Below are 22943 nucleotides of genomic sequence, written 5' to 3' on the forward strand. Positions count from 1 at the left end.
ACTTCTCCGTTTTAACCATATGTCATGTAAACATACCCTAAGTGAAAATAGTAATATATTCTATTTACACTAAGTGACAATAGCAGCATTTTCTTAGCGATATGCAATTTACACTAGGTGAAAAAAATAGATTCTATTTACACAATGTAAAAGTATCAGTTCTTTGCAATAAGAGTAAATAGTAAATGGATGCTATCTATACTTTATATTGGCAGATACTATTTGCACCTCAATATTTTTGTACATTAACAGGATGTAATAATATCATAGAATGTAAATTATTATATTTATTAAAATTATTAAATGGATGCTGGCTTTTGCCGAGGCAGTTTAATTCCACTTTTAGAACATTATTTACATTTTTATTGAAAATAAATGCCTTTCTGATGTGATATGTGATGGGAAAATGGTGAAGAGTGAGCTCGGCAAAAGGCGGATTGGAACCCGCGTCGATCGCGTTAAAAGCCAGGACTGTGAGCCTTAAGCCTGGGATACACTGTACGATTTCAGCAATCCTATAAGATCATTACAAATCACACTGTGCGACATGGACCTATTAAACTTGGGCACGACATGCATGTAGACTATACGATGATGACACCTGTTGACTCGTAGGCTACGATGCAAGTTTCTATAGAAGAATAAAATGTCATCAGCATGCGCTAGTGATAAACAAAAAGACCATGTTGAATCACACTTTGGCAGTTGTAGATTTTCTGTGCGCTGAAAATAAAAAGGAAGTGGTGAAAGAAGAAGGGAAAAGAGCTTGAGGTAAGCAGTTTTAAGTTTTAGTGCCATGTTGCATTTTTATTGGCTGGTCAGTAGACATAGGTCGTAGCAGCAAACACAATGTGCGTTGATCATGCTGACTTTCTGACACTGTCAGAAAACTATTGTAGGCTATCTTTGGTCGCAAGACCGGGAAAACGGCCGTCTTTGAACCTCTCTCATTGTACGACATAGGACCACCGATTAAGAGCCACGATTGTTTCACAATGGCAATCTTTCGTCTGGGACAGCCAAAAATCCGGGCTTTACTCGCTACTACTGTGCCACTGAAGACGTTGAATTCAGCACGTCTTTTTTAAAACTTGAGTGGCCCAACCAGACATTGGTGAGAGGAGCTAGTGTAAATAGCATTTGCCAACAAGGAACGCTATTTGCACTTGGTGTAAATAGACACTCTTTTTAAATAACGTGTAGCTTATAGTTTGGCAAACTACAGTTTCAAAGCAGCTTTCCCAACAATGGTATTGAAGCAGGAACACTTTGGTCTGGCTGTGATTCAGGTGAAAGGAAAGATGGATGACGAGAACAACGAAAGCACAGGAAAAGCAATCAAAGGTGAGAAGGCAATCACAGTGGCGACATCAGACTCTCCATATTCAACTGAATTGCCAACTATGGGAGCAATTGATTATGTCAACAGCCACATGGCTTTGTGCTGGGAAACTGTTGGCGGGAAATGAATTACCGCACACTGGAACCACTCTGAATGCCCCGAGTCCCTTTCTACGATTTCATACAAGTAGCAAATCAAATGTCAAGGCCATGTATTACTACATTTGCAACCTGGGAATAGATTTATGGATACAAACATGCAAATCAAAGCTTTGAGAATTCAGTCAAAGCACAGAGGTTTTCAACAACACAACTGAGAGAACACAGATTCGTCCCCCCTCGAGAAATCTACATGGGCAACAATGCAATGGATCGAGCTTGCCAATAAACTGACCGCAACTCTCAAAAAAGCATCTTGGCAGAAAGTATTTGTGCTTGAAATATGGTATTTTCTTGCAACATGCCCAGGAGACCAGAATGCTCTTTTCCATGTGGATTCATCAGTTATGCCATCACATTTACTGTGTTGATGCCTATGAGAGAAAAGATGTGGATGCGTGTAGTTTAGAGCTCAGTAACATTGGTTAATAATGAGAGCGGTTGCAGTAGTACTACAATGCCGTATGCATTTGCAATGAATGGTGGTCTGTGAATAAAGCACACGCCTGAAGGCTGTAAAATCTCTGCAGTTTAAATTAGAATCAGGTTTGTCTGATCTGATTACATCAGCACGCCTGTGGCAGAATCAGATGTAATACTGCTTTTGATAAGCAGTGGGAGACATACAAGCAGCCTTGTCCAACCTAAAGCACTCAACCAGACAGGAAACACAGTGAGATGATATTTTTAGATTTCAAAAGAAAATTAAGGCTGAAATGTGCTAAAAATATTCATATCACACTGCTTTATTTGGACTTCAAGCCATATTTCTAATACAAAGCTAATGTCTTTGTTTTTGCTCTTGTACTTTGGCCCTCCAACCCCCCTGCACTCACTCTTTTGTCTCTTCTCAGGTTATTATTCTTCAAATTTAGGCCAGTGCTTGCAGGGTTTCCAGAATGATCTTTTTGAACATGAACTTGTTCATCCCCAACTAAAAGGACCATGGGTCTTCCACAGGCAAGCAATTCATTATTAACATCAGTTAAATGTTGTGATTTAAAAACATCTTTGAGTCATAACTCCCACTAAGAACACTTAAAGAGTTGTGTCTATTTAGCAGTAGCATTTTTTTCTTTTCTTTTTTCAGAAAAATAAAACCCAAAGCTTTACGAATCTTTTGTTTCGAATCAGTGGTTCGGAGTGTGTATCAAACTGCCAGTCACGTGATTTCAGTAAACGTCCACTGGGGGGGTGTGACTTTGGCAGTTTGATACACGCTCCGAACCACTGATTCGAAACAAAAGATTCATAAAGCTTCAAAACTTCATGAAGCAGTGTTTTGAAATCGCCCATCACTAGATATTGTCAAATAAAGTTGTTATTTTGTTTTTTTTGGCGCATTTGTTTTCTTGTTTTTCTGTAGTCACATGAACTGTTTTAAATATGTCTTTAGTAGCTTTCTGGGCATCTGAAAGTGTTAATTATATTGCTGTCAATGGAGGCCTCACTGAGCCATAGGATTTGATTAAAAATATCTTAATTTGTGTTTCTAAGAAATGCATTCTTGTGCATTCTTGAAATGCAGTTTGTTCCTGTGATGGCAAAGCTGAATTTTCAGCAGCCAATATCCCAGTCTTCAGTGTCACATGATCCTTCAGAAATCATTCTAATATTCTGATTTGGTGATCAAGAAACATGTCTTAATATTATTAATGTTAAAAACAGTTGTGCTACTAAATATTTTTGTGGAAACCGTGGTACATTTTTTTTTAAAGGTGCCCTAGAACCAGTTTTTACAAGATGTAATATAAGTCTAAAGTGTCCCCTGAATGTGTCTGTGAAGTTTCAGCTCAAAATACTCCATAGATTTGTTTTTATTAATTTTTTTAACTGCCTATTTTGGGGCATCATTAAATATGTACCGATTCAGGCTGCGGCCCCTTTAAATCGCACGCTCCCTGCTCCCCCAAGCTCTCGACTATAATACAATCCATTTACAAAGTTCACACAGCTAATATAACCCTCAAATGGATCTTTACAAGATGTTCGTCATGCATACTGCATGCATGCTTCGGATTATGTGAGTGTAGTATTTATTTGGATGTTTACATTTGATTCTGAATGAGTTTGATAGTGTTCCGTGGCTAAAGCTAACGGAGGTCTTTTAAACAAATGAGATTTATGCAAGAAGGAGGAAACAATGGTGTTTGAGACTCACTGTATGTCATTTCCATGTACTGAACTCTTGTTATTCAACTATGGCAAGGTAAATTTAATTTTTGATTCTAGGGCACCTTTAAGATTCTTTGATGAAAAACTTTTGTAACATCATGAATGTATTTACTGTCACTTTTGTTCAATTGAATGTGTCCTTGTTGAATAAAAATGATCATTTCTACTGAGTAGCAAGTAACTTTTGAACGTGGACTGAAAAGTGACATCACATACTAAAAGTCTGTTTCATTTAATTTAATGTCAAGGTTTTGACCTATTTCAATGTGCTGGTTCTCTTCACTGTGCTCACATATTCTATTCAGTATTATCTGACTGCATCATGGTACTAGGGCTGCAACAAACGATTATTTTGATAATCGATTAATCTATCTATTATTAGAACGATTAATCGACTAATCATCGATTATTGCACTGATTAATCAGTAAGCTTTGTTCGATTATTCTAGTTTAGCAATTAGTTAAAATATTGAGTTATACTGTAAGTTACTTCAACTAGTAAATAAAACAAGGAAATCACTTCAGCTTTTAAAAGTGTATTTTTAATAATTTTCAAGCCAACTGAATAGACCAATATTCTTCAAGTTAAAAAAAATAATGTAATTATGTGGGAAAAATGAAACAACAACATACATACACACACATATATATATATATATATATATATATATATATATATATATATATATATATATATATATATATATATATATATATATATATATATATATATATATATATATATATATATATATATATATATATATATATATATATATATATATATATATATATATATATATATATATATATATATATACACACACACACACACACACACACACACACAAACTATCGAGTTTATGGTCATTGAATGGCTTTCCTGAGGTAAATGTTAGATTTTGTGTGATACTAGTGATATATTTTTGATGTTCATTCATGTTTATTTCGCGCTGTAATAGAGAGGAATAGGTTCACATGCCGCTTGAACCGAGGTGTTACAGCGATCTGCCACACAACGTTAAACAGCGTCACCACACCACAAGTATTGTTTGAATCCCGTAGTAATATTGACTGAATTTAAAAGCTTAGACTTAGTTTTATATCAAAAGTAACCTGATCTGTCGGTGCGTTGTCTGTGTCCTCTTTGCTCTGCGATGCATCTTTCACTGTGTGAGAAAATGAACGTGTGGCGTGAGAACAGTGAGTCTGAATGAGAGTTGGTGGCCCTGCATGACAGTATTCTGTAGTAATGCTAAACGTTATGTTTGTTATGTTTATGCTGTATTAATCTTCCACATTTCACGGGTTCGACTTCGTTTGCACTATGCTCTCCAAAGCGCTGACTTCTTTTATTGGATTGGATCCGGGAGGGCTGCATTACAGTATTGCGCTACAGCGCCCCACTGGTTACACCGCGTTATTGCAGGCCCTTCAAATAGGTCGTATGAGATCAAGAGACTATTCGACAACAAAAATATTTGTCGACAATTTTTTATTGTCGACGTTGTCGATAATGTCGACTAATTGTTTCAGCCCTACATGGTACCATGTGTTCGTTTGCTTCTGCATCATCATTACACAAGCACTTTTATCTAACACATCAGCTCTGGCAAAAGAAAGAAATGGTAACATAATATGATCACGTGAAGGCTATTATGCCACATTTAGGTAATGTTTTGAGCTGCTAACTGCTTAAAATCAAATGGGTTCCATCACATATCACCTTTTGAAGCTTTGCTTTTTGCATTAATTTGGTAAAACAAAATTAGAACAAAACTTTTACCTCATCTCATTGTGACATTCACTAAAGTGGTTGACTCTGAATGGATAAAGCTGTGAAAATAGTTCTATAATTATTCAGTTTACCGCAAATAGAGGGAAACCGTAACCTTGTGAAAGTGCTTTGAGCTGCTTTTGTTTGAACACAGTGTGGTAAGGAACTCAAAGTATGCGCAGACTTTGTTTTTGGTGGTTTTAACCGGAAATCTACTCCAAATTCCTTGAAGTGGGGTACAATGAAGCTGAATCTTGGATATGAATGTCTCTGGACGGCAACATCTGAATGTTATTACCATTATAAAAGCCTACAGAATAGCTAGACCAATGTTTAAAGTTCAGCAGAATGCACGTTATTATATTACAAATCATTTTTACAAGACTAAAACTCTAGAAATCAAAAATAATGCATCATGCAGAGGAACCAACAGTGGTGCATTCAAATACAGTAGTCTATATTATAACCCAGTCACATTTCGATGATGTCATGGCCATTGCTACGCATTACATCATAACAGATGAGTCATTCAATGGGATTAAGGGACTTTCAAGCTGCACCTTAAAGGTGAAGAGTGTAATTTCTCCGCCCCTGGAGACACCAAACAGAACTGCAATCTGCTTGCCTGAGCCAAGGAAGTCTATAATACTTGGAGAAAGCCATACATTAGCGTTCTCATTCATCTCAATGGCAGTTTCCCAGCTAGCACAGGCTCCCCTGGATGTACAAACCTGATTCCAAAAAAGTTGGGACACTGTACAAATTGTTAATAAAAACAGAATGCAATGATGTGAAAGTTTCAAATTTCAATATTTTATTCAGAATACAACACAGATGACATATCAAATGTTTAAACTGAGAAAATGTATCATTTTAAGGGAAATATAAGTTGATTTTAAATTTCATGGCATCAACACATCTCAAAAAAGTTGGGACAAGGCCATGTTTACCACTGTGTGGCATCCCCTCTTCTTTTTATAACAGTCTGCAAATGTCTGGGGACTGAGGAGACAAGTTGCTCAAGTTTAGGAATAGGAATGTTGTCCCATTCTTGTCTAATACAGGCTTCTAGTTGCTCAACTGCTTTAGGTCTTCTTTGTCGCATCTTCCTCTTTATGATGCGGCAAATGTTTTCTATGGGTGAAAGATCTGGACTGCAGGCTGGCCATTTCAGTACTCCGATCCTTCTTCTACGCAGCCATGATGTTGTAATTGATGCAGTATGTGGTCTGGCATTGTCATGATGGAAAATGCAAGGTCTTCCCTGAAAGAGACGACGTCTGGATGGGAGCATATGTTGTTCTAGAACTTGGATATACCTTTCAGCATTGATAGTGCCTTTCCAGATGTGTAAGCTGCACATGCCACACACACTCATGCAACCTCATACCATCAGAGATGCAGGCTTCTGAACTGAGCGCTGATAACAACTTGGGTTGTCCTTGTCCTTTTAGTCCGGATGACATGGTGTCCCAGTTTTCCAAAAAGAACTTCAAATTTTAATTCGTCTGACCACAGAACAGTTTTCCACTTTGCCACAGTCCATTTTAAATGAGCCTTGGCCCAGAGAAAACACCTGCGCTTCTGGATCATGTTTAGATATGGCTTCTTTTTTGACCTATAGAGTTTTAGCAGGCAACGGCGAATGGCACGGTGGATTGTGTTCACTGAAAATGTTTTCTGGAAGTATTCCTGAGCCCATGTTGTGATTTCCATTACAGTAGCATTCCTGTATGTGATGCAGTGCCATCTAAGGGCCTGAAGATCACGGGCATCCAGTATGGTTTTCCGGCCTTGACCCTTACGCACAGAGATTGTTCCAGATTCTCTGAATCTTTGGATGATATTATGCACTGCAGATGATGATAACTTCAAACTCTTTGCAATTTTTCTCTGAGAAACTCCTTTCTGATATTGCTCCACTATTTTGGGGGGGAATTGGTGATCCTCTGCCCATCTTGACTTCTGAGAGACACTGCCACTCTGAGAGGCTCTTTTTATACCCAATCATGTTGCCAATTGACCTAATAAGTTGCAAACTGGTCCTCCAGCTGTTCCTTATATGTACAGTTAACTTTTCCGGCCTCTTATTGCTACCTGTCCCAACTTTTTTGGAATGTGTAGCTCTCATGAAATCCAAAATGAGCCAATACTTGGCATTTCAAAATGTCTCACTTTCAACATTTGATATGTTATCTATATTCTATTGTGAATAAAATATAAGATTATGAGATTTGTAAATTATTACATTCCTTTTTTATTCACAATTTGTACAGTGTCCCAACTTTTTTGGAATCGGGTTTGTATGTAGATTCGACCATGTTTCAACAATGCAAAAATCTAGATCAATGTGCATTTAAATGTATTTATTGATTCATCCAATGGAGTGAATTTTGGGCATTTATTTGTTTGAGAAATAGCAGATGGGCAGAGTGTTTGTAAGTTGTGTGAAAACAGTAATTATTTTTACAATTCTGTTGGGTGCCATTAGCGGTACAGAAACAACACACTTCCACAAGTCAACAAGAGCAAGCAAGGCAGAAAGAAAGAGAGGCAAAGAGTTGTGTTTCTGGTATAAAATGTGGGGGGTGTAAGACAATGTTTACACTCCTCAAAGTTGCCTCTCAGCCCGCGACTTTAGGAGGCCCTTCTACTTGAATTAGGAGAAATCCTTTCAGAGATGGGCTGCAGGGATCAGGGGGTGGCTTTTCAGCATGACAAAACCAAACCCATTTCCCTCCCTTTTTTTTTTCTTTTTTTTTCCCTCCAACACTCTACAGGACGCCTTCGGAGCTTACACAATGCAAATCAGTCTGAGCCTCTTTCATAGAGTGATTAATATGCATAGACAGCCCATCTTTATCAAACAGCACAAAATGGAAAACAACTGGAGAACATTTGGGATGATTGGATTTCAGTCAGCTTGCGCAAAATAAAATTAATACATTTTACAATAAGGAGTCACAGTGTGAACAGTACAGAATGAAAGCATTAAATGTTTTTTTATCTGGAGAAACATCCAGAGATCCTACAGCATGGGGGCAAATCGCTCTACCAGATCACAATTCCTTTCAGCTCTGATTTGATGGTTATGTTTTCATTGGCCTTAGTCTTAGTAAAGCAATACCACTATAAAATTCACCCTGTTATGCCCATAAAGAAGGACTCTGAATCCTTTTTTTCTGAGAGGAGAGGTTCAGAGGTGGACCACTTACCCATAGAGATAAAATATCTAGTCAATTTTAATGAGACTTTTGAAAGTAATGATAATTCTATTATAACAAATCATCATTCAGCAGGCTTACATTCTCTGGGAAATATTTAAATAAAAATGTAGAGTCTATCATTTATGTGCAATAAAGAAGACATGTCCTTGAGTTGAAATCAGTTGATTTAATTATGGTATGCATGTGACCCACAATATAAATGTGACCTCGGACCACAAAACCAGTCATAAGGGTCAATTTTGGCCAATTGTACTATTTATAAATCATCTGAAAGCTGAATAAATAAGCTTTCCATTGATGTATGGTTTGTTAGGATAGGACAATATTTGGCCGAGATACAACTATTTGAAAATCTGGAATCTGAGGGTACAAAAAAATCAAAATATTGAGAAAATGAAGTCCTTAGCAACACATATCCACTCACAAAAATAAATTTTTTTATGGTAGGAAATGTACAAAATATCTTCATGGAACATGATTTTTGACAAAGGTTTTTGACATAAAAGAAAATGGTTATATATGGTATATATATATATATATATATATATATATATATATATATATATATATATATATATATATATATATATATATATATACACCATATATATAAGTTTTGTTTTGTTTTTTCCCCTTCTTCTCTTTAACTGTAACTCAGCCAAAAGATGGAAAGTGGAGAGCGAAGTCATTTTAATCTCTCCCAGTACTTTCATACTAGCTTTGAACTCGCCACAGAAGGAGGATTTCCAGATGTTCACCATCTTGCAATTGTTTCTTTATTTTCCTTCAAGTGTTAACTAATCTTCTACTTTGCCTTCCTCTTGAGGTCACGGACATGTACAATATTTAAAGCTTACCAAACTTCATTTATTTCTTTTTAAAGTACTTCAGAGGCTGATGTTTAAGACTCCCTATTTGGCTCTTTAGACTTTTAATATGTTGAAGCACTGCCTGAAGAAACAGTTTTTGTGTTGTGGGCTTATGAGTATTTATCTTTATTCAGCACACGCAAACAGCTCTCTGTCAACATTAACATGTCAGAACCATACAGCAGTATGTTCCTCTACACTACGACAATCACTTACTGATATAAAGATAAGGAGTGGCGGAGAGGGAAAGAAAAAGAGAATGACAGATGCAGGTGTTCAGTACCGTTACACCTCAAAACAGCATTGCTTAAACCCACACGTTTGCCCAACACTATAACTGTACTGTAACTAAAAGTAAAACTCTAGACATTAATGATAATTTCATGAACTCCAACATTCTTCAAATAGGACACAGGTTTAAAAAAAGGAGAGTATCACCATGTACAGACTAACAGAACTGCACTTTTTAACATCCTGCCCTAATTACACACAAATTAAGGACACTTTCCATAACCCGCCAAAAACACTAGGACACACTAGTCCCACAGCTGCTAGGAGGAACCTCAAACCTGCTGCGAGGTTTATGAAATCCTGCCACGACAAAAGGGCAACCAGTGGGACAGGACCACCGACTATAAAATAACATCATCCCTGTGCATCATGCATACAATCATAACACTAACGGCTATCAGTGTACAACCCCATTCCATTTCACCATGCACTTGACTAAATATATAATGGACTCACATTGTATATTCTATTAATATAACTATTGCAAAATCTGTATTCCATATCTGTCACAAAACCACTGCACAATGTTAGTACTAAATGTTGCTGTGAGTACAAATGTGATTTGTTCTAATAAAATGTCTGTAAACATCTGGGCAAACAGTATGAGATAAATTACTGCTGCATTGTTATTTATTGGATTTTTTATGCTTTAAATGCTGTATGTGTGCAAATATGTATGTGCATTATGTCAATCCTAAAGCTTCTGTTTTGAAAAAAGAGAGAGAGGGAAGGAGGGGGTGGGGGTTGGGGAGGAGGGAAGGGGGAGGGGGTGTCAGAATATAATTCATTCCCGCCCAAGCCTTAGTGTCTGATTGGCTGGAAATGATCATCCATGCATTCAAATCATTTACAGAATAAACTAATGAAACATTTTGGAATGGTTCCATTTATCATTCTTATTTATGCATCTACTCATAAATTACACTTTCACTTGGTTTTCTAATTGGTTGTCTGGCCTGCTTATAAACAGCCTGGACATTCATTATACATGCATGAGAAGTGTAACTTCAGTCTTTAAAGGGACAGTTCACCCATTTACTCACCCTCATGTTACCCTCAAACCCGTTTGACTACTTACTTTCTGCAGTAGGACACAAAAGGAGGTGTTAGGCAGAATATTAGGAACTGACAGCCTCAGTCACCGTTCACTTACATTGCATCTTTTTCCATACAATAAGACTGAATAGTGACTGAGTCTGTGACTCTGCCTCTCTTTGAAGAAAGTAAGTCAGGCAGGTTTGGAACAACTTGAGGATGAATAAATAACACCATTTTCCTTTTTCCTTTTTTTTTTTTTTATTGAACTATTACTCTAATAAACACAGGGATAAACTCATCCAAGGGTAATGAAGAGATGTTCACGCCGCTCAAAGTCAACACGAGCGCTCTAAGCTGCGCATCAGCACCACGGCGACCATCCCGAATATGAACACAGCGATGAAAACACAATAACACATTAAAAACACCAAAAAAATCAACTTGGGTCGGCTATTGTGACTGCGTGGATGAAAATATGTTTACACAACACACCAGCTGGTTGTTTTTTTTTCTGTCTCCCAACACAAATCTCAAAGGAGCCGATGCGCAGCAATGTCCACACAACCATACAAACAACACGATTTCGCGCACTTAGAATGTCAAGAATAACCTCTTAAAAGTACTATTCTTTTTTACACAGAGATGCGAGACTTCATATCCCACATAACTGGCGCCAGATTGGCAACGTGTACCAGTTTGGCAGGGATGATAATAACAGAGTTTGTTTTATGAAACGGATATAGCTAGATATAAACAGAGGCAGTTCCAGCACTGAATGAACCAGCGCGAACTACATCGCATCCTCATCCTTACACGCACTATATCTGTTCATGAGCTGTGGAGGACACCGCGGGGGAAAACAAGGATGCGAAAGGATACAGTCTAACAGTGCAACTGATACAAGTGCATCTTACCTGCATAACCAAAGAAAAGCAATGTCCAAAGGAGATCCCTTATCTGAAGCATTGCAATCTCTTCCAAAGGTAGGCTCCGTGTAGAATAGATAGGGAGAGTTGGTTCAGTAAATATCTAAATGACTACGATGCTTTGTCCCTATTTCAGGTTGCTGTGATATCATGAATTGGTCCTCAGCCGTTGACACAGAATGCGCTCCGAGCAGCACAGCGAATGAGTGACAAGAGCCGCAGCACGTAATACACGAATTCATCCGCCGGCGCGAGCGTATATTGAGTGCGCTGGATACACGGGCGTAAAATAGTGCGCGAACTTCATTCAGTGTGGTGCCGCTGCAAATCACAAACAGCAGATGGTGCGCTCGGAAAATCTCGTCATGGACCGCCGGGGTTATTTGGATTAGGAATTCTTATAAACTTAACAATGGTTACCGGTATTCAAAGGCGGGCTTTGTTTCCTCCTCTCACCAGAGTCATATAACGAGTATAAAGCCGATGTGTGGTGCTGTATGGCAGTACTATTTTTAACCACAGTACTTTTCACCTCTCAAGCAACTGCAAGAAGAAAAAAAGAGGGGAAAATGGAATACTTAGCTCTTAAAATTGATTTAATTAACCCTACTGTTTTAATAATAACAAATCTGTTTTTATCTCCCTGGTAGAGTATGGTACAAAAATGAAAGTTTAATTGTCAGCAGGTGCTTAAACTTTATAAAATACTGATTGTGAAAATAATGTATAAAGATAAAAAACTAAAAATAATAATTTACTCATTCTCATGTAGTTACAAACCCATATGTCTTTCTTTCTTTTGTGCGCAAAAAAAAAACAAAAATAACGATTTTATTCAACAAATTCATCTCTTCCGTCATTCTTATATGCTATTTACGTTGCAGAGCTTCTGTGTTTATGTCTGAACGCCGGCTCAGTATTGGCTGGCTCTGGTCACATGAGCAGCACGAAGCATGCGTATGATGCTGACGCAGTAGCGTAGAACCCATAAGCGCTGCAACATAAATAGTGTTTGAAAATGACGAATTTGTTGGATAAAATCGTTATTTTTCTTTTTTTTTTTTGCTCACAAAAAGTATTTGCACCTCTTCATAATATTAAGGTTGATCCACTGACTGACCACTGACTATTTTACCAATGTCTTTACTACTTTTCTGGACATTCATTCATTTTGCATTCAATGGACAATAAAAAAACCTCTCGGATTTCATCAAAAAATCTTAATTTGTGTTCCGAAGATGAATGAAGGTCTTACGGATGTGGAACGACATGAGGGTGAGTAAATAATGGCAGACATTTCATTTTTGGGTGAACTAATCCAGACAATTATCAGTATGTTATTTAAACAATTAATAAAATATTATATTATTTAACAAGGTCCTAAAAAACTGATTAAACTGGTTTAGTTCACTTTCAAATTAAAATTTCCTGATAATTTACTCACCCCCATGTCATCCAAGATGTTCATGTCCTTCTCTCTTCAGTCGAAAATAAATTAAGGTTTTTGATGAAAACATTCCAGGATTTTTCTCCATATAGTGGATTTCAATGGACTCCAAACAGTTGAAGGTCAAAATTACAGTTTCAGTGCAGCTTCAAATTGTTCTATGCGATTACAGACGAGGAATAAGGGTCTTATCTAGAGAAACCATCAATCATTTTCTAAAAAAATAAATAAAAATTTTATACATTTTAACCATAAATGCTCATCTTGAACTAGCTCTCTTCTTCTTCTTCTCTATTAGAATTCCAGCAGTGTAGACACTGCTAAGCATATTACTGCCCTCCACAGGTCAAAGTTTGAAATAATTGTTATATACTTGCACTAGCATATTGTATATGACAATTTAGTTCAAACTTTGACCTGAGGAGGGCAGTAATACACTTAGTAGTGTCTACACTGCTGGAATTCTAATAGAGAAGAAGAAGAAGAAGAAGAAGAAGAAGAGCTAGTTCAAGATGAGCATTTATGGTTAAAATGTATTAAAAAAAAAATAAAAAAAAAAAGTGATGGTTTCTCTAGATAAGACCCTTATTTCTCGTCTGGGATCGTGTAGAATGCTTTGAAGCTGCACTGAAACTGTAATTTTGACCTTCAAACGTTTGGAGTCCATTGAAATCCACTATAAGAAGAATAATCCTGGAATGTTTTTATCAAAAACCTTAATTTATTTTCAACTGAAGAAAGAAGGACATGAACATCTTGGATGACATGAGGGTAAGTAAATTATCAGGAAATTTTAATTTGAAAAGGGAACTAATCCTTTAACTCAAACATACAAGAGTATGACATTTATTTTTTCTTTATTTTATTTTAATATTTAATTTGACTTTGTTTGTTTATTTATTTATTTTATTTAACTGAATAGAATAGATGAGTTTGAAGAAATCTAAAGACTCTTAAGATCTCTTTTTGGTGATAGAGGTGAAAGTAAAGATAGATGGTTTGTGATTTGCCAATGTCCTGGTTTTGTCCCATGAAAAGGTCAATAACAATAACTCCCTACAGACAAGACAAGAGTTGCATGAGGAGAGCATTGCTTCAGACTTATCTCAGTAATTTGTAGCTGAGTGTGAAACTGCATTCCATGAACTGGCAGAGGTTAGAGAGGAGAGGGCTCCTCCATCTCCGTTTTCAATCAGAATTCTACAGCGAGGAGAAAGCATTGCAAATTCTTCCACACACTGCTATGGTGGATCGACATACACTATTTGGAATGAGCCTTTTAAGGATAGAGAACTTAAATTGGCCCTCTGCACGCTAGAGAAAAGAGAAAAATGCAGACATAGCCTCTTTCATCACAGAGAGTGATGGGGAGGAAAACAGCAGCCTGGGTTTACAGCTCTTCAGTGGAAATGTTTGTTTATGTTATAAACTTCAGAACATCTTATTAAGGCCAGTTTTCAGGAAAATAAACATACTGTGTGCTTCAATGTGATGTACAGCTCTTCTATGTATAAATGATGGGGAATCGGCATCTTTAGAACACTACCCAGCTAGGTGAAGACAACTTAGCATATCCAAATGATTTTTGACGGATCATGTGACACAGAAGACTGGAGTAATGCTGAAAATAAAGCTTTGCCATTACAGGAATAAATTACATTTTTAAAAATGTAAAAATGTAAAATCCGAAATCATATTAATAGTTCACATGGCTCTTACTGTACATTTATATAATTTATACATGTATATAAATGTAGCCTTGGTAAGAATAAGAGACTTCAAAAAATTTAAATATATTATTGAGTTTAGCATTTAAACATTTATGCTTAAGCTAACAATGGATGGATGGATGGTTGGATGATTTGGATGGATTGATGACTGGATTGGATTTGGATATATGGATGAATGATTGGATTGGATTTGGATAGATGGATGAATGATTGGACTTGGATGAATGGATGGATTGATGGAATTGGATTTGTGGATGGATGGATGGATGGATGGATGATGGATGGATGGATGGATGGATGGATGGATGGATGGATGGATGGATGGATGGATGGATGGATGGATGGATGGATGGATTTGGATAGATGGATGAATGATTGGGTAGATTGGGTTGGGTTGGGTTGGGTTGGGTTGGGTTGGGTTGGATTGGATTGGATTTGGATGGATGGATGGATGGATGGATGGATGGATGGACTGGAGTGGATTTGGATTGATGGATGGACTGGATTTGGATGGATGGATGGATGGATGATTGGATTGGATTTGGATAGATGGATGAATGATTGGGTTGGACTGGATTGGATTGGATTTGGATGGATGGATGGATGGATGGACTGGAGTGGATTTGGATGGATGGATGGATGGATGGATGGATGGATAGATGGATGGATGGATGATGGATGGACTGGAGTGGATTTGTATGGATGGATGGATGGGCGGCCTGGATTTGTATGGATGGATGGATGGATGGATTTGTATGGATGGATGATTGGATTGGATTTGGATAGATGGATGAATGATTGCATTTGGATGGATGATGGATGGATGGGATTGGATTGGATTGGATTGGATTGGATTTGAATTGAATTGATAGATGGATGGATGGATGGATGGATTGGATTTGGATGGACTGGTAGATTGGGTTGGGTTGGGTTGGGTTGGGTTGGATTGGATTGGATTGGATTTGGATGGATGGATGGATGGATGGATGGATGGATGGATGGATGGATGGATGGACTGGAGTGGATTTGGATTGATGGATGGACTGGATTTGGATGGATGGATGGATGATTGGATTGGATTTGGATAGATGGATGAATGATTGGGTTGGACTGGATTGGATTGGATTGGATTTGGATGGATGGATGGATGGATGGACTGGAGTGGATTTGGATGGATGGATGGATGGATGGATGGATAGATGGATGGATGGATGATGGATGGACTGGAGTGGATTTGGATGGATGGATGGATGGGCGGCCTGGATTTGTATGGATGGATGGATGGATGGATTTGTATGGATGGATGATTGGATTGGATTTGGATAGATGGATGAATGATTGCATTTGGATGGATGATGGATGGATGGGATTGGATTGGATTGGATTGGATTGGATTTGAATTGAATTGATAGATGGATGGATGGATGGATGGATTGGATTTGGATGGACTGGTTTTGGATCAATGGATGGATGGGATGGATGATTGGATTTGGATAGATGGATGGATGTATGGATTGAAGGATTTGAGTGGATTTGGATGGATGGATGGATGGATGGATTTGGATGGTTGATTGGATTGGATATGGATAGATGGATGAAGGATTGGACTTGGATGAATGGATGGATTGATGGAATTGGATTTGTGGATGGATGGATGGATGGATGGATGATTGGATTTGGATAGATGGATAAATGATTGGGTTGGATTCGATTGGATTGGATTTGGATGGATGGATGGATGGATGGATGGATGGATGGATGGATGGATGGACTGGAGTGGATTTGGATTGATGGATTTGAGTGGATTTGGATGGATGGATGATGGATGGATGGACTGGATTTGGATGGATGGATGATTGGATTTGGATAGATGGATGAATGATTGGATTGGATTTAGATGGATGGATGGATGGATCGATTTGGATGGTTGATTGGATTGGATATGGATAGATGGATGAATGATTAGACTTGGATGAATGGATGGATTGATGGAATTGGATTTGGATTTGTGGATGGATGGATGGATGGATGATTGGATTTGGATAGATGGATGAATGATTGGGTTGGATTGGATTGGATTGGATTTGGATGGATGGATGGATGGATGGATGGATGGACTGGAGTGGATTTGGATGGATGGATGGATGGATGGATGGACTGGAGTGGATTTGGATGGATGGATGGATGGATGGATGGATGATGGATGGATGGATGGATGGACGGCCTGGATTTGGATGGATGGATGGATGGATGGATTTGTATGGATGGATGATTGGATTGGATTTGGACAGATGGATGAATGATTGCATTTGGATGGATGATGGATGGGATTGGACTTGAATTGATGGATGGATGGATTGGATTTGGATGGACTGGTTTTGGATCAATGGATGGATGGGATGGATGATTGGATTTGGATAGATGGATGGATGTATGGATTGATGGATTTGAGTGGATTTGGATGGATGGATGGATGGACTGGATTTGGATGGATGGATGGATGGATGGATGGATGGATGGATGGACTGGATTTGGATGGATGGATGGATGGATCGATTTGGATGGTTGATTGGATTGGATATGGATAGATGGATGAATGATTGGACTTGGATGAATGGATGGATTGATGGAATTGGATTTGTGGATGGATGGATGGATGATTGGATTTGGATAGATGGATGAATGATTGGGTTGGATTGGATTGGATTGGATTGGATTGGATTTGGATGGATGGATGGATGGATGGATGGATGGATGGATGGATGGATGGATGGATGGACTGGATGGGATGGGATGGGATGGGATTGGATTTGAATTGATGGATGGATGGATTGAATTTGGATGGATTGGTTTTGGATCAATGGATGGATGGGATGGATGGATGAATTGGATTGGGATAGATAGATAGATAGATAGATAGATAGATAGATAGATAGATAGATAGATAGACAGATAGATATTATTACTAGCTGCAGATATTATTACATGCCCTTTAACTTCCATTTTTAATCTCTCATTAAATACTGGTGTCGTTCTGGAAATTTGGAAATCAGCTTTTGTTGTTCCTCTGTTAAAAGGGGGAGATCCTTTTGTGTTAAATAATTACAGACCAATTTCAAAGCTTTGAAGTGTTATTAGTGAACAGTTAACATGTTATTTGAATACAAACCAAGTGTTGTCTATTAATCAATCTGGGTTCCGCAAAAAACACAGTACTACAACAGCTGTTTTGAAAGTTCTAAATGATATTGTGGGATCAATAGATGATGGTGATTTCTGTGCCTCTCTTTTTATTGATTTATCTAAAGCTTTTGACACGATGGATCACAAAATATTGCTGCATAGATTGAAAAGCGTTGGTTTATCAAGTTATGTTATTCTTTGGTTACAAACTGAAAGTAAACTGATTCATTGGAGACTGCTAAAGGTGTTCCCAAAGGATCTATGCTGGGGCCCCTCTTATTCACTACTTATATAAACAGTCTCGATTATGACATTCAAGATGCTAACCTTCATTTTTTTGCAGATGATACTATTATGTACTGTAGTGCTTCTTCTGGGCAGCAAGCTGTGTATAAGCTTCAGTCAGCTTTTGATGTCATCCAATCACAGATTTCCAATTTAAAACTCGTTCTGAATAGTGATAAAACCAAGAATATGTTATTTTCAGGTTCAAAAAAACTTGAAGGTAATTTGATCTCTCTTCAGACCCTACAAGGTACCGTGATTGAATTAGTAAAAGAGTATAAATATCTTGGCATCATTGTTGACAATGTTTTATCCTTTGGTTCTCATATTACTCAACTGAAGAAAAAAATGAAAATTAAGCTTGGGTTCTATTTTAGGAACAAGTTTTGTTTGTCATTTAATGCAAAAAAAAGCAATTCGCTTCTGCTACTTTATCTGTACTTGATTATGGCGACGTAGTGTATCATTTGCACCATTATATCTTCTCTCTACTTAAGATGCTGTTTATCATGGTGCTCTAAGATTTATATTAAATTGTAAATCTTCAACTCATCATTGTGCCTTGTATAACAGAGTGGGTTGGCCCTCTTTGTCTAGTAAGAGAAAAATGCATTGGTACTTATTTATTTATAAAGCCATCTTGGGGATGTTGCCTTCATATCTTTGCTGTCTTATTCAACAGAAAACTGTTGAGAAAAATGTTCTACGTTCTCAAAACTGTTATACTCTTTTTCTAGATCTGAATTAGGTAAGAAGGCTTTTGTGTATGCAGCCCCGTTTGACTGGAATCACCTTCAATCGAAATTGAAGTTACAAAACTTGCTGTCTTTGGATCAGTTTAAAGTAGTAATTCGGCAAATGGAAGATGATTCAGTAAAATGTAATTGTTTTTAATTTTGTTTGTACTGTGTAAGTCTGTGTTGAAACTCATTGTATTGCTGCTCATTTTGGCCAGGTCATTCTGTAAAGTCTACTCCAGCACAAGACTCTCAATAAATTTATGGTCTGGACTCCAGGTGCCAATTCACGCGTGAAAATATTTCTTCATGATCTCTGAACCATTCTTTCACAATTTTAAATCTGGTGAATCTTGACATTGTCATCCTGGAATATGGCCATGATGTGTCTTCCTACATGGTTGCTTCAGAAAATGAAAAGCTACACACTCCATCAATTAAGGTTAGAAGAACTGTAGCCAAACATATAACATGTTAGAAACATAATAATCACTGTAATAATGATCCAGTCATAGACTATTAAGCATTTGGCTATTTAAATCCAAACAGCGACTTTTTTTTTTGGGCCAGGCAGTGTAGATAGATAGATTTTAACATATAATTTCTGTTGAATAACTTCTCACTTCATCCCAGTTACATTTACTTATTTAAGTAAACTGAAACTGAAATAAAGAACAAAAACATGAGTGTGTCTTATTCCTTATATAACGTGACATTTAACAAACCACTACCCAAGGAAAATCTCATTAACCTTAAATCTTATTTACTAGAAGAGGCCATGAACTATGTATACTGCTTATTTATAGCTAATAGCCAGTGTAAACAGGCAATAAAACCGTACAATATCTTTTAATAGCATGTTTAATCCCAAGACTAATTCCACTGTGCTCAGGACAGATGACTGACAGATGCACTTCCTTGTGCCTCCCTCCGTCAAGTCATTGCTCAATTTATTTTGTGCTCTAACACAGATGTAAAGATTAATCTCTGTGCTTCACTGAGATCCTATTTGTTCCCCTCTGTTTGTCATTTCAAACTTGTCCCTTTCTCAATAAACAAGGCGCATGGTGTTTGAAGGCACAGCCTGCAGGGGACGTTTCAGGATGAGAGCCAGCAGTAGAGAGCTACTGAGGGGCTGGTAATGAATGATGGCCCCCTCTTTTGTTTCTCACAATCTTTGCTCGTCTCTCAGAGCTAACAAGGCCAAGAGACTTAAAGGGATAGTCAAAGGTTACACTTCTGCCGTAACTCGATGCTAGTTATTATAGTTTAAAAAGTTTTAAATGGATATTTTTCTTCTTCTTCAGAAGGCCTTTATTGACCCCCTGGAGCAATATGGATTACTTTTATGATGGATGGATGCACTTTTTTGGGCTTCAAAATCATGAGCGGCATTTACTACCATTATAAAGCTTGGAAGAGCCAGGATATTTTTAAATATATCTCAGATTGTGTTTGTCTGAAAGAAGATAGTCATATACACCTAGGATGGCTTGAGGGTGAGTAAATCATGGGACAATTTTCATTTTTGGGTGAACTATCTCTTTAAGTACAGTGGCCCCACCAGCTGTAAAGACTTGAAAATAATCAAAGTTTAGCCTTAAACATTAGCCTGTCTCACAACAAATGGTTTTCCAAACATGACTTCCATATAATTCTCATTCATGTCAATAAAAGGAGCATGCATTTATTCATAAACAAAAGTCTTTGTTAAGATCAACATTGTGCAGAAAGTTGCTGGTAACAGATTTTAGTGCTCTTGAAAACATATGTATACCTCAGTTTCAACTCCTAGTTAAGCACTGAAGTTATCAGGCTGTTGAGCAGATGGGGATAAGGCATTATATTCTGGCTCATCTAATTACTCTGAACTGCAAAATTACACAAGTAATAATGCGCTAAACCATTGTGGCATGAGCTCTAAGTCTCTATATGATCATAAATGCTTAATGTTAAAATGCTTGAGCTGTGCCAAATGGCACCGAGCAAACAGTTTTATTTTTGTGACACTAAGAACTTAAATGTAGCTATATAGATCATTTAAAGGGCACCTATTATGCAACATTCACTTTTACATGGTGTTTGAACATAAATGTGTGTCAGCAGTGTGTGTATACACTGTAAAAAAAAATCCCAGTAAAATTTACGGTAAAAAAACGGCAGCTGTGGTTGCCAGAACTTTACCGTAAAAAATACAGTAGCAACGTAAAAAAAAATCTGTTAAATTTACGGTAAAATAACGTATTTCATTAACTGATATAATGTTAATTTACCAACCTAATGAAGTACTAATATCTGTTTTGTAGCTTTATAATACACTGACAGTCACCAATCACAGTAGTGATAAGAGTCACATGATGAATCAAAGTTCATCACAAGCAGATTTTCCACAAGCTGAGAAGGACAGCACTAACATATAGAAGGTGCACACAGTGTCATTCACACACACACACTAAACATCATGGTAACATGCATGAAATTTTAAAAATGCAATAAACATTAATTTAACAACATTAGATGTAACATAAAACCCTAATGTACATAACTGATTAGAAAAAAATGAGAAAAACTAAGAAGAAACAGAGTTATTTCAACGAAAATATATCAAATGTGAAGTGTCACGCAGGGAATTGTGGGAATGTCAATTTACGGTTTTTCACTGTAAATTTTACAATGAATTGTTATTTTTCACTTCCAAAAACTGTGAATTTAACAGTATTTTAGCGTAAAATTATATTAAATGTACCGTTAGATCTATTACAGTTATTCACTGTATATAGTACGGAAACTTTCTGTAAACCAATTGACAGTTTTTCACCGCAGCATTTTTACAGTCTTTTACTGTTAAAATCACGGTAATTTTTTACAGTGTACAACAACCAATGGTGAAAATCCACCCACTCCTTTTTTTTTTTTTTTTTTTTTAATCCCTATAAATCATAAGCAGTGTCTCAGAATAAGCCGTTTGCAGTTTTTATGCAATGTGACATCACATTGGTCCCCACCCACAACTGCTGACGGACTGCGCCCTGAGTGAGCTATACACAGTCGGCCATCTTTATTTCCAAGCCCGAGCAATTAACAGCAGCATTCAAGTAAGAAATGTATTCTTATTAAAGCTATAAAAGTTATTCAATCAAGAACAGTGAGTGATTATTTTTTTTTGAGTCATAATAACTGCACATATAGCAGTGTATTACGCTGCTTTCACTTTAATACACAGTTATAATATACACATGTGATTTCTTTACTTGCTGTTTACATTCACAGACATAACCAACTGTGTTTATGTGAACTTTGTATGTTTTTGACATAACCTTGTGTGTTTTTGACAGTTTAAGCGCAATAAGACATGAAAGAGAGCTTAGTTTAATAGTCATGGGACACATGTGGGACTTCCTGTGCGCATGCTTCAGATGTTTGTGCTCAAAAAAACATATATCGGAATTTTAGACTGATATGGCTTTAAAACGCATGTCAAACTAAAGAACTGTATACTGTCATGGGAGCGTGACCACGATAGTGATGATAATCAGGGTTGCCAGGTTTTCACAACAAACCATCCCAGTTGCTCCTAAAAACTAGCCCAATCTCATTTCAGGGGAGTCCCACAGTAAAAATTGCGTTCCGGGGGGGTAAAATTAGCATTTTTGCTGGGGCTCCCATGGTAAAATTTGCATTCCAGGGGCAAAATATCATGTTATTTTGGATCAATTCAACCCACAGACATGAAAAACAACCCGCGGCAACAGTGTAAA

At 37.2% G+C, this 22943-nt stretch overlaps 1 protein-coding gene across 23 annotated transcripts in view; it reads right to left on the reverse strand.

Moving 5' to 3' along the window:
* Nucleotides 1–12055, reverse strand: part of ncam1a (neural cell adhesion molecule 1a) — a 280290-nt gene extending 268235 nt beyond the window's left edge. For 5 of the 23 annotated variants that reach the window (XM_048166436.1, XM_048166435.1, XM_048166437.1 and 2 more), the window contains exon 1: nucleotides 11792–12046. In XM_048166436.1, coding sequence (XP_048022393.1) covers nucleotides 11792–11843 — 52 coding nt within the window. In that variant the 5' untranslated portion in view covers nucleotides 11844–12046. Of the gene's footprint in view, nucleotides 1–11791 lie in introns of all 23 variants that reach the window. The other 18 variants (XM_048166446.1, XM_048166447.1, XM_048166443.1 and 15 more) reach the window with 10 other exon arrangements.
* Nucleotides 12056–22943: the final 10888 nt, after the last annotated feature.

Source organism: Megalobrama amblycephala, linkage group LG18, assembly GCF_018812025.1.
Source record: "Megalobrama amblycephala isolate DHTTF-2021 linkage group LG18, ASM1881202v1, whole genome shotgun sequence".
Taxonomy (NCBI): Eukaryota; Metazoa; Chordata; class Actinopteri; order Cypriniformes; family Xenocyprididae; genus Megalobrama; species Megalobrama amblycephala.